At 39.8% G+C, this 13,617-nt stretch overlaps 1 protein-coding gene across 1 annotated transcript in view; it reads right to left on the bottom strand.

Annotated features, from left to right (window-relative positions):
• Positions 1-12,314, bottom strand: part of LOC145361941 (spermatogenesis-associated serine-rich protein 2-like) — a 111,076-nt gene extending 98,762 nt beyond the window's left edge. The window contains exons 1-2 of the mRNA XM_080217929.1: positions 12,128-12,314; positions 11,368-11,551 (exon numbers count right to left, since the gene is read on the bottom strand). Coding sequence (XP_080074055.1) covers positions 11,368-11,392 — 25 coding nt within the window. The 5' untranslated portion in view covers positions 11,393-11,551; positions 12,128-12,314. The remainder of the gene's footprint in view (positions 1-11,367; positions 11,552-12,127) is intronic.
• Between the last annotated feature and the right edge of the window lie 1,303 nt (positions 12,315-13,617).

Raw genomic sequence — 13,617 nt, 5'->3', positions numbered from 1 at the left:
GCTTTCCTTCCTGGAATACCTTGTCATTTAACATCAGCTGCGCTCTTAATAATTCACTTACTTTCTCTGCTAAGAACCAGAGATAGGACAGCATTACAACCAACCTCTATTAACATCCCACAGGCAGGAAGACCTTGAACATGAGTGCAAACCCAGAAGTATGTAAAAGGGCGAGTCTTCAGCAGCCACAGATGAAGCAGAGGGAAGCAGAAGTAGGGTTTTAAGTGTTTTCAGACTACATTGAATACCATCACTATAGGTATTGTTTCCCACAGCATACATTTAACCTCTTTTGACATGATTACTTTTTTGCCAAATGTTAGAATATGTGCAGGTAAAATAATCTTTCTAGCTTAAGAGGGAAATACTGGGAAGGTAAAGAATGTCACTATATGAAGGTATCACAACTCATAGGTCATGGCAAAACCGATTGCAGTAAGAAGTCTCACAACACCAGGTTGAAGTCCAACAGGTTTATTTGATAGTAAACGCCACAAGCTTTTGGAACACTGTTCCTTCGTCGAGTGAGTGAGTAATCAATTGCAACAGCATTACCTACCTGACATGCCACTAATAAATTCCTCCAATGGAGCGGGTAGAATTAGGGACCTTGCGGTGAAGGATCCTCTTGGTGAGAGTGATCATTGTATGGTGGAGTTTCTGTTGCAGATGGAGGAGGGGAAAGTGGGTTCCCGGACATGCGTCCTTTGTTTGAATAGAGGGGAGTATGGTAGGATGAGAGAAGAATTGGCGAATGTGGACTGGGGGAGCGCGTTGGAAGGTAGGTCTGCTGAGGAGCAGTGGAGGATCTTTAAGGAGATCTTTCTTGGTGCTCAGCAGAAATTTATTCCGATGGTCAAAAAGGACCGTAGGAGGAGAGGTAATAAGCCGTGGATAACGAAGGAGGTGAAGGAAAGTGTTAAATTAAAAGCGGAGGAATTTAGAGTAGCTAAGAGCAGTGGGCGAGAAGAGGATTGGGAAAGGTTTAAATGTCAACAAAGATTGACAAAGAAGTTGATAAAGGAGGGTAGGAGAAACTATGAAGCTGGGCTAGCACTTAATATAAAAAAGGATAGCAAGAGTTTTTATAAATATATAAAAAGGAAGAGGCTGGCTAGGGTGAACGTTGGTCCTTTAGAGGATGAGAAAGGGGACCTAGTGGTAGGGGATGGGGATATGGCTAAGGTCTTGAATAACTTTTTTGTTTCTGTCTTCATGGAGGAGGACGTGAATAATTTGCCGGGTGTTAGCGATGGAAAGGTGGTAGGACTGGAGGGTCTTAATGACATTACTGTTACTAGAGAGGTGGTGCTCGACAGACTGGAGGGGCTGATTGTGGACAAGTCCCCAGGACCGGATGGAATGCATCCGAGGGTTCTGAAAGAAATGGCGGAGGTGATAGTGGATGCATTGGTGGTTATTTTCCAGACGTCGCTGGATTCCGGGGAAGTGCCGGAAGATTGGAAAACGGCTAATGTTACGCCGTTGTTTAAGAAGGGTGCCAGGCAAAAGGCGGGGAATTATAGGCCGGTTAGTTTAACGTCTGTGGTAGGTAAAATGTTAGAATCCGTCATTAAGGAGGAAATTGCGAGGCATCGTGAAGGGAATTGCTTGATAGGGCAGACGCAACACGGTTTCATTAAAGGGAAGTCGTGTCTGACAAATTTACTGGAGTTCTATGAGGATGTGCCTAGGGCAGTGGATAGAGGAGAGCCGGTGGATGTGGTCTTTCTGGATTTTCAGAAGGCGTTTGACAAGGTACCTCACAAGAGGTTATTGCAGAAGGTCAGGGGACATGGAGTTGGGGGTAGGGTGTTAGCATGGATAGAGGACTGGTTGTCAAATAGGAGACAGAGAGTGGGGGTCAATGGGTGCTATTCGGATTGGTGGTTGGTGACTAGTGGGGTGCCCCAGGGGTCGGTGCTGGGGCCTCAGCTATTTACCATTTATATAGATGATCTGGAGGAGGGAACCGAGTGTAGGGTGTCGAAATTTGCTGATGACACCAAGATTGGGGGAACGGCAAATTGTGCGGAGGGTGTGGAGAGTCTGCAGAAGGATCTAGATAGGCTGGGCGAATGGGCCAGGAAATGGCAAATGGAATTTAATGTTGGCAAGTGTGAGGTGGTCCACTTTGGTAGGAAGAATGGTAGGAAGGACTATTACTTATGTGGCAAAAAACTGCAGCAGGCGACGGTGCAGAGGGACCTCGGGGTCCTTGTGCATGAGTCGCAAAAACCCAGCTTGCAGGTGCAGCAGGTGGTCAGGAAGGCGAATGGGATGCTGGCCTTCATAGCGAGGGGGATTGAATATAAAAGTAGGGAGGTCTTGCTGCAGCTGTATAGGGCATTGGTGAGGCCGCAGCTGGAGTACTGTGTGCAGTTTTGGGCGCCGCACCTGCGCAAGGATATTTTGGCCTTGGAGGGAGTGCAGAGGAGGTTTACTAGGCTGATACCGGAGTTGAGGGGGTTGAGCTATGAGGAGAGGCTGAATAAACTAGGCTTGTACTTGTTAGAGTTTAGAAGAATGAGGGGAGATCTCATTGAGACGTATAAGATGATGAATGGGATGGATAGGATAGAGGTGGAGAGACTCTTCCCGCTCAAAAAAGACAGTAGGACTAGGGGGCACGGCCTCAAGATAAAGGGGAGGCGGTTTAGAATGGAGTTGAGGAGGAACTTCTTCACTCAAAGGGTGGTGAATCTCTGGAATTCTCTGCCCGTTGAAGTGGTGGAGGCTGCCTCGCTAAATATTTTTAAGAAGCGGGTTGATGGGTTCTTGATAAGAGAGGGGATTAAGGGTTATGGGGAGAGGGCGGGAAAGTGGAACTGAGCCACGACAGATCAGCCATGATCTTATTGAATGGCGGGGCAGGCTCGAAGGGCTAGATGGCCTACTCCTGCTCCTATTTCTTATGTTCTTATGTTCTTATGAACCTGAATAGCTTTAGCTTAATAGCAGCATTCTTGCCTGATTGAGAAAATCATAAATGAGGACCCAACTCCAGAGATTGGACAACATAATCTAAACTGACACTTCTATATAGCACTGGAGGCTATTCAACCCATCATATTTTTACCAGCTCTTTGTAAAATCTACTCAATTAGTTGCACTCCCCTTCCTTTTCCCATAGCTCTACAAATTTCTCCAAGCATATATTCAATTCCCCTTTCAAAGCTTATTATTGAATCTGTTTTCACTAACTTATCAGGTAGTGCATTTTGTAACAACTTGCTATGTTTAAGAAACCTACTTTCCCTTGCAAGAATTCTTGCAGAAGTTCAATGAAGAAAGCCAAGAATATCTTAAAGCAGTTGGATCGGAATTTATATAAGCAGCTCTTATTTTAGCATAGCAATTATCTATTACTAGGCAAGTAAAATTCAATTGCTTAAAAATGAAATTGATTAATGATTTACCAAGTCACCAAATTATCTATTGACTGCCTTCTGAAATCAATCCAACTACACAGGTCAGCTGATTTTGGATACACTGTTGGAAGGATTTCTAAATTCTAATGGTATAGGATCCATACTGCAGCCATGACCAACAGAACAAGGTGGATTTACAATGAAACACACTACGCCTAGGCACAAGGCCCTGACCTGAGCTTGAATTGAAGTTGATAAAAATGTGGGATTGACTGTGCAAACGCCATTGAAATCAAGATCAGTTTTTTTAGCAATATGAAGTGATACGATCAATCTGACAGTCAAAAACGCAGAAAATTGAAGGTGAGACAAGAGGATGAAGTCAGGCAAAAAGACAGCTTGTCATTTTACTTTAAAAAGTTCAAAGTATTGAGCAGTGCACAAACTGCGCATTCCTCCTCATCCACCAAATGTATGGATGGATTATCTGATGATTAGACTTGCTGATTTCCAGAAATACCATATCACCTGAAAAAGTTGAACAAGTGGACTCTGAAATGACAATGGAACTACAAGATATTACTGATTCTTCTGTAGAAGTGAGGGAAGAAACCTACCCTGAAGATATTGCCTTATGGCTAGAATCTGTTCCACTGGGTATGATGGAATATTTATAATAGATAATACGGAAAATTTGAGAAAAAGTTTGAGGTTGGATGCTGAAAACAGGTTAGAAGTGTTCATAAGTCTCATTTTTCTGAGGGTGAGGAGAAATGGAATGATGGAAATTAGAAATCAGTTGATTTTTTCTCCTGAAACCTCTCATGGAGTCTACTGTTATTTACCTATAATTCTCTGATCCCAGAAAGGGCAAACAAGCATTTGCAATGGGTCATCTAACTGGAGAAACATTGGAAGAGATATTGCTGATCATGAAACTTCCAAAGCTCATCTTAAAGCTATATGTGCATTCATGTAAAGATGTAAATTATCTGGAAAAATTGCTTCTGCATTATCGGCTCAGATTGAAAAGTAGTGTTCTTATCCCAGGAAAACGTTGAGACATGTTGTTGCCACTGTCAAACCGCTGTCTTCTTTGAGACCACCTCTAAGAGGACATGATGAGGTATCATTGTCAATTTAGAGGTAATTTTGCCTTGAACATCAAGTGAATTTGATGAGTTTCTCAAACAGCATCTAAAAAGTTATCAATATTGTGGCACAGGGAAGACTAACTTTTTAAACGCACCAAACCTATAATGACTTCATCACTAATGGCAGAGTGGCTCAGAAAGCAATTCACTAATGATGTTAAAGATGCCAAATACTATTCCATAATAGTTGATTCAACACCATACGCAGATCATATGGACCAATTAACAATAATTTTAGCATATGTGACCAATGGTGAAGAAGTTGTAGAGTGATTTCTTTTTGTCCAGCTACACGCTCACTCTTCTGGAAATCATTGCAAATTTGAGTTTGGACATCAAAAATTGCAATGGGCAGAGCTTCATTAATGCCACAAATATGGCAGAAAATATTCAGGTCTATAAGCAAGGCTGAACGATGCAAGCCTCTGTGCATTATTCATCCCACATTCCAGTCACTTTTGAATTTAATCTGCAACACTGCAGCTGAATCCTGTGAGGGGGCTGTAGATTCTTTAGACTTTGTTCCAAACATGTATGCTTTTTTTGTTGGTTTCCATACATTGGTGGAATATGTTGCAATCACGCTTGGAGTAGGCAATGGAAAACATTTGCTGATATAAAAAAACCTTATTAGACATAGCCACATCAAATTCAAAAAAATCATGAGCAAAAACTGAGGCAAAATCCTTAGCAGAGAAGTTTGAGAGGTATGATGTTGCTGTCTTTACTCTTTTGTGGAACTGTTTACTTCAAAGAATTAATGCTGTTAGCAAATTACTGCAAAATATTGACACAACCTTGTTGAATAGCCTCAGTCAAAAGTTGTGTCATGGAAGTTCAAAATGACTGTAGTTCGATAGAAGCAGAGACACTAACATTAACAAAAAAATGCAAGTCCTTCGTACAAGATACAGGAAGTTATTTTTCGCTGGACCTGGAGACAATGAAATCACTTTAAAATAGAAAGAGAAGATCACTGTTGAGACTGTCAATGTTATCCGTGACACAATAATGGTGCAATTGCAGAGTAAAGTGAACATCTGAAGAAAACTGATTTACTTTGTGTGCTTTTCAACAGAAGCTTGGATGGAAATGTTAAAAGCCATTGCAGTAAGAAGTTAAATGAATTCTACTGGGGGACATGAGAAGATGAAGTAAAACTCATTAATTTCATCGATAATGATGAGCTTAAGTGCCTTGAGATCACCAGCTGACTTGTATAGACCTGTATGTGATGGCTTGCAAGTAACCTTTCCAAAGGTGGAAACCATTCTGAAAACATTTTTAACAATATCTGTTACAAATGCTTTTGGTGAATGTTATTTTTCTGTATTGAAAAGAGGTAAAAATTATTTATGAAGTATGAAGAAGCAGAAACATTTGGCAAGTTCAGCAATATTGACGATTCAAAGGGTGACTTTACAAGATTTTACTTACAATGACGTAATGGATGATTTTGTGAAGAGCTATCCAAATTGGCATGCCAACAAGGGATGAAGCAAGAAAAACCTTTTAAAAAACTGTCCCTCTTCCATATTCTCATTTAACTTCTCTTTTTCAAAATGGACCATTGCTGGTCTGATATAATTGCCACAGCTGGTCACGTGTGGTAGTTCTAACTACCATTGTTCTTAAGATGGGCCTACAAAAAGTCTCTTCTAGGACAAAGAATGGAATCCTGCAGACAATGACAATGATATTGGATTGGACTCTCCAGACACTCCGTTCACATAATTTTACAGCAATAACTTCTTTGATTTTGTGAGAAGTTAACTTTTATGTTTGAAACTGAATGAGACTCTGAAAAATACTGAATGGAAGTATATGTACTTTGTCGATTGCTGTGTTCGCTCCTGCACTGGCTCATTCTGTCCTGCACTGCAGTGAAGTCATTGGTTGATTTTTCCATCTCATTTCTCATTAGTAAATTCCATGTTTGCTTGCCTGTAGACTCGCATCGCAACATTGACCAACTTTACCATCATTCGGACAAGGGATAAGCTTGGATTTCAATTCAGCAATATTCATACAGATGTTTTTACAAGTTAAAAAAACACCAAAGCAGTGATCAATTTGTGCATTATTGCCTTTGCATTCTATGGGGCGTGGGTGGGAGGGCACCTATAAATGAAGGTGAAGTCGGGGCCCCACGAACTGCAAATCTGCCTCCGAACATTTAATTAATCTTGCAGTCAAGTGAAAAGCTGCAGTACCCATCTTCTGCAATTTACTAAGCCATTCAAAAGGATTACACTAAGAGACTACACAATACTTGAAAGTTGGCAGGTGCTTTTAAAATGCCAGAGCTGCCTTTTATCATCAGGATCTAGAATATTTGAACTAACTTGCCCTAATTCTATGTTGCAACTGTGTCTATTTTCTTTTGAGAGAGTCATTAGCATAGAGCAATTCTGTTAGTTTTTTTGGGTTTTCGCTAATTTACAAATATAAGTACAGAGTAAAACAGGGTTGGCGATCACAATAAATTACCATAAGTTTTGCAGACTTTAATCTTATTACTTAAAGATGAAGGCAAGATTTTTTCCTGACCGCAAAATAAATATAACAGCAGACGTCCGAGAGTTTAAAGTATATTTACAAAGTGTACAGTCCGAGGAACACTTTAAATTTCTACAATTTACTCCTTGGAAAATCATCAAACTGCTTTTTTAAAAACTTTTTAAGACTACCCATAAATTGTGTATTAAACAGGAAAACTGTATAATCTAAAAAGCTGCAGTACTTAACAAATTAAATTACTGGACTAATTCTTACTTATGTTTATCAGTGGATAATCAACTTCATACAGATTTGCTGCAATTTTTAACTGCAGAATACTTGGCATGCAAATATCAAGTTAACAAAAACCAGAGGTACATAAACTTTGGAGATTAACTTGGTTGGAATAAAAGCATAAGCATCCATCTACTGTTAATAACTATTCTGCAAACTTCTTAAATCTAGTACTCAGTTAAATGCTGAGCAATGCTACAGGAGATGAGTAATAATTATTCAATTAGTACATTAGAAAATATGACACATCTGTCACACTGAAATGTTAAAAGTAGAGCTAACCTTGAATTTTGTGTATTTATAAATTTCAAAGCAAAGTGTACCATGACCTCAGAGATAAGTGACAGGAAACACAATGTAACTAAATCCAAGGGTTTATTTCCGAAACTGCCTGTTGCATACATGGATAAATTTATTAATGTAACTGTTACGTGAGGGGGGCAAATATACTTGCCCGTAGCACAAGAAAACACTGAACAAGGTTTTTTTAAAATGTGTGAGCAGTGTCACAGGACATTATATAGCATTCTGCTTAGAGTATTCCAATATCCGCCAGGAAAACAAAATCACAAACTGTTAAAGATTTATAGCAGTCATTTGTGTTTTAAAATGTTTCTGTCAATGGCCTATGCCAAGCTAAGAAAGTTGAGCCTTAAATTCATGAGCTTCACTGAGCTATTACTGTTGGATGAATGAGGCTCAACCAGGTAGACATTTGGAATATTCCAGCATTATACCGCAATCTAACATATAAGGCAATCTGTGCCTTTCAATTCTCAGAATGCAACACAAAGCTGCCTAACTCAAGTCTTGTGAATACCATCACGATTTGGAGCTGCGGCAAGAGTTCTTTTTAAGATAGATAGCAGGACTGGCCATTCAAAAATCATACTGGGTTATGCTACTTGAAAATCCCATCTCCTGTTCAGCAATGGAAATGTCACGTGTGTGAAGTATCCGTCAGGCTAACAAAATTATTAGGATCCAAAAAAAAATCCCTCAGTGCCCCATTTTAAAGTTTCTCCACATACTTTCAGTGGCACCATTCCCCTTTCATTGCAACAATGTAACTTCTGATTCTTCATAAGTTATGCCACGAGATATCCACATACTTTAAAACTATAACTTTGTGCTCAAAATTAATAATTAAAAAGGGAATATGGCAGAGGAGGAAGTGATTGAACAGTACAATCTCTTCTCTCCAAAATATAGATGAGAAAAAGAGAAAGAACAAACAGATGTAAACAAGATAGCCTCAAACAAAATCTGTAATATTCTTTAAAAGCATAGAACAAGAGTAAAAGATAGAATTAGAGGGTATGTGGGCACAGCTTGGAAGAAGTCGCCACGCTCCGGCACCATCTTGGTCATGGTTCTTAGGAACACACATTCCAGACCAGAACGTCATCCATGCCGGCAAGAAGTGCAAAAGTGATCAAAGCCACCTGCTGACTACAATCATTGTGGTTGTGGCTTATGCAAGTTCATATCAGTTTCAATTGTTTGGATGCCAGCTTTGAAGACGACTAGGATCTTCAACTTCATCCAGTCATGGTTCCAACTACGTATGAAATAACCGGTAACAATTACACAAGGCAGCAGCACGTCATCTTCGATCTAAATCTCTCACTTTCCAGGAACTTCTGGTTTTTGCCTCATAAACCCAATTGCATTTCTTCAGGAGTCCTGGAGAAAGCATAATTGCATTTTCTGACACCTCAGCATCATCACAGCCATTCCAGCTCACACTCCCACCAATTCACTTTGTTGTTAAAACTCAACTCGCCAGCTTCAATTGTATTAAATCCCACTCTGCCCAGAGAGAAAGAGTCAATACATGCTTGTGTGTTAAAGAAGTTCAGAAAGATTCTGGGACTCCTGGCAGGAAGGACAGGTATTTTAGTTTTAAAATTGCACATGTTGTATGAGATGATGGACCCTTCAATAGCAGTTCGGATAGCCTCAGCAATTTACCAATAATTTAATGATCTATTACTTCTTGATATTCAGGTTCCAAATTATTTTTCTACTTATGTTTCAGTAACTTCTTTAGCGTCATTTCTCACTGAATATTAACTCTGATGACCTCTGGTTTCAATATCCAACTCTCACATGAAAAGCGAGGTAAAGGTCTATTGTATCAGTCATTGCCTCACTTAATTCTTAGCAGTTCAACCCCTACATTGACCATTGTTTTATGACTGTCTACAGTAAACCTTTTTAATTGCTTTTTTTTGCCAATTCTCTCTAACCCATTAGCTTCTTTAACCTGTTTGTAGTTTTCCTACATATTCTTTACATTTGTCCTTTCATTTTTATTATTACCCTGTTAAAAACTGGATAATTCTTTCAAAGGTTTGAATTTGATCTGATATCCCAATTCAGCCATTTAATCCAATCCTTCAGGACACTTTTTCCCATCACTGGAATGTTCTTGATTTGCAGACATTCCATCTCCTGCTTAAATATATTGCCGATCTATGGTTCTATTTGTCATTTTTCCCTAAGCAAAGATCCCTTGCTACCTTGTTTTAATTTCAGTAAGTAGTCTTACACTAGGTTAAAGTCACCTGATGAAGGAGTGACGCTCTGAAAACTTGTGCTACCAAATAAACCTGTGAACTTTATCCTGGTGTTGAGACTACTTAATGTGCCTACCCCAGTCCAATGCCAATAACTCCACATCTTAGTTTTAATTTGCCGTCTACTATTCACAAACTCGTCTTGAACTTTAATTTTTTCCTCCTCTATTATAATATTGAGCCAATAGTCAATATTATATTGATTTGGTTTTCTATATCTTTTCCTTATTGGCAGAATACTTTCTTTACTCAGAATCAGAAAAGCTAGCACTTCCTTCCTTTTAGTAGTAGCAAAATAGTGAATGAGAAAACAGGGAAAAACAAACAGTACTTTTGACAACTACCGAACATATCAAAGTGCTTTACTGCCAAAGTACTTTTGAAGTGTAGTCATTGTTGTAACGTAGAAAATGCAGCAACCAATTTGCACACAGCAAATCCCCACAAACAGCAATGTGATAATGACCAAATAATCTGTTTTATGATGTTAATTGAGGGATAAATATTGGCCAGGACACTGATCACAACTCCCCTGTTTGTTGAAATAGTCATGATGTGGAGATGCCGGCGTTGGACTGGGGTAAACACAGTAAGAAGTCTCACAACACCAGGTTAAAGTCCAAGAGGTTTATTTGGTAGCAAAATCCACTAGCTTCTGGAGCACTTGCTGCTCCTTTGTCACTCACCTGACGAAGAAGCAGCAAGCACTCAGAAAGCTTGTGGCCTGTGCTACCAAATAAACCTCTTGGACTTTAACCTGGTGTTGTGAGACTTCTTACGTCGAAATAGTGTCATGGAATCTTTTACCTCCACCTGAGCAAGCAGTTTAATGTCTCATCCAAAACATAGCACTTCTGAGAGTGCAGCGCTCAAGTACTGCACTGGAGTGTCAGCACATATTTTTGTGCACAAGCCCTAAAGTAGGACTTGAACTTGGAAGGCAAGAGTACTATAACTGATTGACGGCTGATATTCTGTCCCCAGAACATGACAGAAAAGACTCTCTCTCTCCTTATCACAAACATTATTGCAGTCTATTTTTTGATAAATAAAATCCACTCTTATAGCCCTCTGCTAATCACTAATTTGTCTCCAAATTTCACCCTTACTTTCTACTGTTGGTATGTGCTCCCATTTCCATTTCCCTTCCATACTTTTAAAACTGGGGGATCAGTTTGTCAGAATTCATTCATCAACCCTGCACTGAATAGGCCAGCAACACCTGGGATTCAATAAAACTCGACTTCTGAAATAATCTAAACTTATTTTCTGTTGTAAAGCCCTTTTCATCATACTAAAACCCTACGATATTAAATAGATTGTTTTGAAAAACTGATTACAAAATTATCTTCAAAATTAAGAGGCAAACCTACTGCAAGTTGAAGATGAATACAGTTTGGTGTATCGAAGTGTAGAAAAGCAAATGAGCAATCGAGCAATGCATGTCTTTTACTGATTTTCACTCACCCTTTTGATTTTGCTTTTTAGCCATCCCCGTTGTTTTTAAAAGAAAGTTTTAGGCGCACAGTCACCGAGTTTAACTTGATGAACGGGAGCTTAGTAATCACCTTCTTCACTCCTCCAAGTGTAGGTGTAGTTTCCGTTAAAAGGTCTCTTCTCAGCAATGTACCTGGGACTCGCCTTGAACGCACTACAAATCGACAACAATTAATAAAGATTATTTTTGTTCTGTCCACTGCAGACTGTCAGAAAATTTACAAGATTAGTGATCACTCCCGTCTTCCGTGGGATAAGACTTCAAATCTTACAAAAGGAATAAAACAGACACGCAACAGCCTTTTAAAGAAAAATCAGGATAGACAAGTCTTATTACGGCGATGAGGGAGGGGGAGGGGGGGGGGAGGGGGAGGTGAGCGAAGATGGGGAGCTTTCTGTCACAAAGCCCTTTCTTTGTGGGGGCGCCTGCAAAGGGGCCCAGTGATCAGTCAACGCTTTGGGTCTTTTTTTTGGTCTCACAATCCTCCCCCCCGCTAAACAAATGAAGCTTGCAGTCAGTGATCAGGCTTCCTTTCTTCGCCTACAGTTGCTTGTTTTTTTAATTTTCCAGACTGGAGCGATCCAATAATAAGAATAAAGCCTTTGTCCTCTCTTTTTCTCAATCCCCCTCTCTACTTAATTAAAACAGCCAGGTGGTCAGCCTGATCTCAACAGGACTGGTCTTGCAGACTGAGAGAAAGCTAACCCGAGCTTTCCTGGGGAAACTCGCCTCGCAAATTTTCCCCTCCCGCCTCTTCTCCACCTGGTGACTTTCCAAGACTTTTAAAGGTGAAGAAGCAGAATAAACAGTTATTTTAGTAAGGATTCTAAAGAGAGGTTAAGGGTAAACCTCCTTCAACATAGACGACGACAGTGCCACTTCTCAGACTGGATTCGCAACAAAACTCTCAGCAACTCGGCTCCGCCGCTCACTCCCTATACGTCACTTCCGCCCCGAAGAGGCGACTTGCGGACAAGCAAAAGCCGAGCGATTCCGAAAGACGCTCGACACCTGAGGAGAAACAAATGAAAAGTGCCTCCTACCCAAGAGTCTTGCTGGAGCCGAAATTAGTCGAACACAACTAACCTTGACAAGTTTTCTTAAATCTATAAAACACGAGTGAGTTAAAAAAAAGTCTTCAATCCAGCTCAGAAGCAAGTAACTATGAGTTGCCCTTAGAGATCTGAAGGTTCTAGAACGGTCAATTCTGCTAATTGTTCTGGAACATTCGACAGTCAAGATCAGATTTATGTTAGAAGCTGTGTTTTATTTCCTGTTTTTTTGAGGAAAACACTTTTTAAAAGGCACTCTTATATACGAATTATTTAAATGTCGTCGAGAGTTTGCAGTTAATTCTGATGAAGAGTAACGCCACCTGCTGTGGTTTGAGCCCAGAGCCGGCAACATTTCCCCAAGGCGCCAAACACGGTGTTGGTCACTAATTCTCATTATTTTCTCCGCTTATTGATGTGAACCTGTCCGACACCGAATTTTGGACAATTTCCAAGGTGAAAAGTTTCCCATTGAGTGTTTTCAAAATGTCTCCTGCAGTGGTACCAAATGCGATGCTATTTTTGGCATTCACGCTATAACTAACTTTACTGTAGTTATAGTGCAAACACGGCCCAGCTCTGAATCCATGACCGTTGTCTCATTTGAAGTTAGTTTGGGTTTTGACATCTAATTTACGTTCAAGCTTAGCATGAGTATCCAAAACAGATTTGCACTGAATGAAACCTGGTTGAATCTCTTTAATCAAGTTATTGCCTCGCCACTTTTCCAATGCCTTCTCCGTCCAACAGAGTGAAAGTCTGAACTAGGGAATTTCCTGCAATGCCTTTTCCAACCCCTGCAGCATTACCTCTGGAGTTCCTCGTGAATCTAACTCAAATCTGATCAATATCTCACGCACACTCAATATTTCTTGCTTTTATGTTGTGTTCTATATAAAACACAATTTCATTGTTCCTTTTATTGTCTTTTCTACCTTGTGTTTTTTTTTGTATCCACATCCCTTTTTCTCTATGTCACTACTACATAGACATCATTTAGAATACATTTCCTTTTACAGTTAATTCTTCAGAATGTACTATTTCACACTTTTGATCTACATTTTTCACACTTGCACACACTTGACATATCAAGTCATAAAGTATAAACAGGCTCTTCAGCCCACCATCAAATACCAATCTATACTAATTCCATTTACTAGCCTCCAT

This window comes from Carcharhinus amblyrhynchos, chromosome X, assembly GCF_965287045.1.
Source record: "Carcharhinus amblyrhynchos chromosome X, sCarAmb.v2.hapA, whole genome shotgun sequence".
Taxonomy (NCBI): domain Eukaryota; kingdom Metazoa; phylum Chordata; class Chondrichthyes; order Carcharhiniformes; family Carcharhinidae; genus Carcharhinus; species Carcharhinus amblyrhynchos.
Note: the sequence above shows the minus strand (reverse complement) of the source record. Positions and strands in the feature narration are given on the sequence as shown.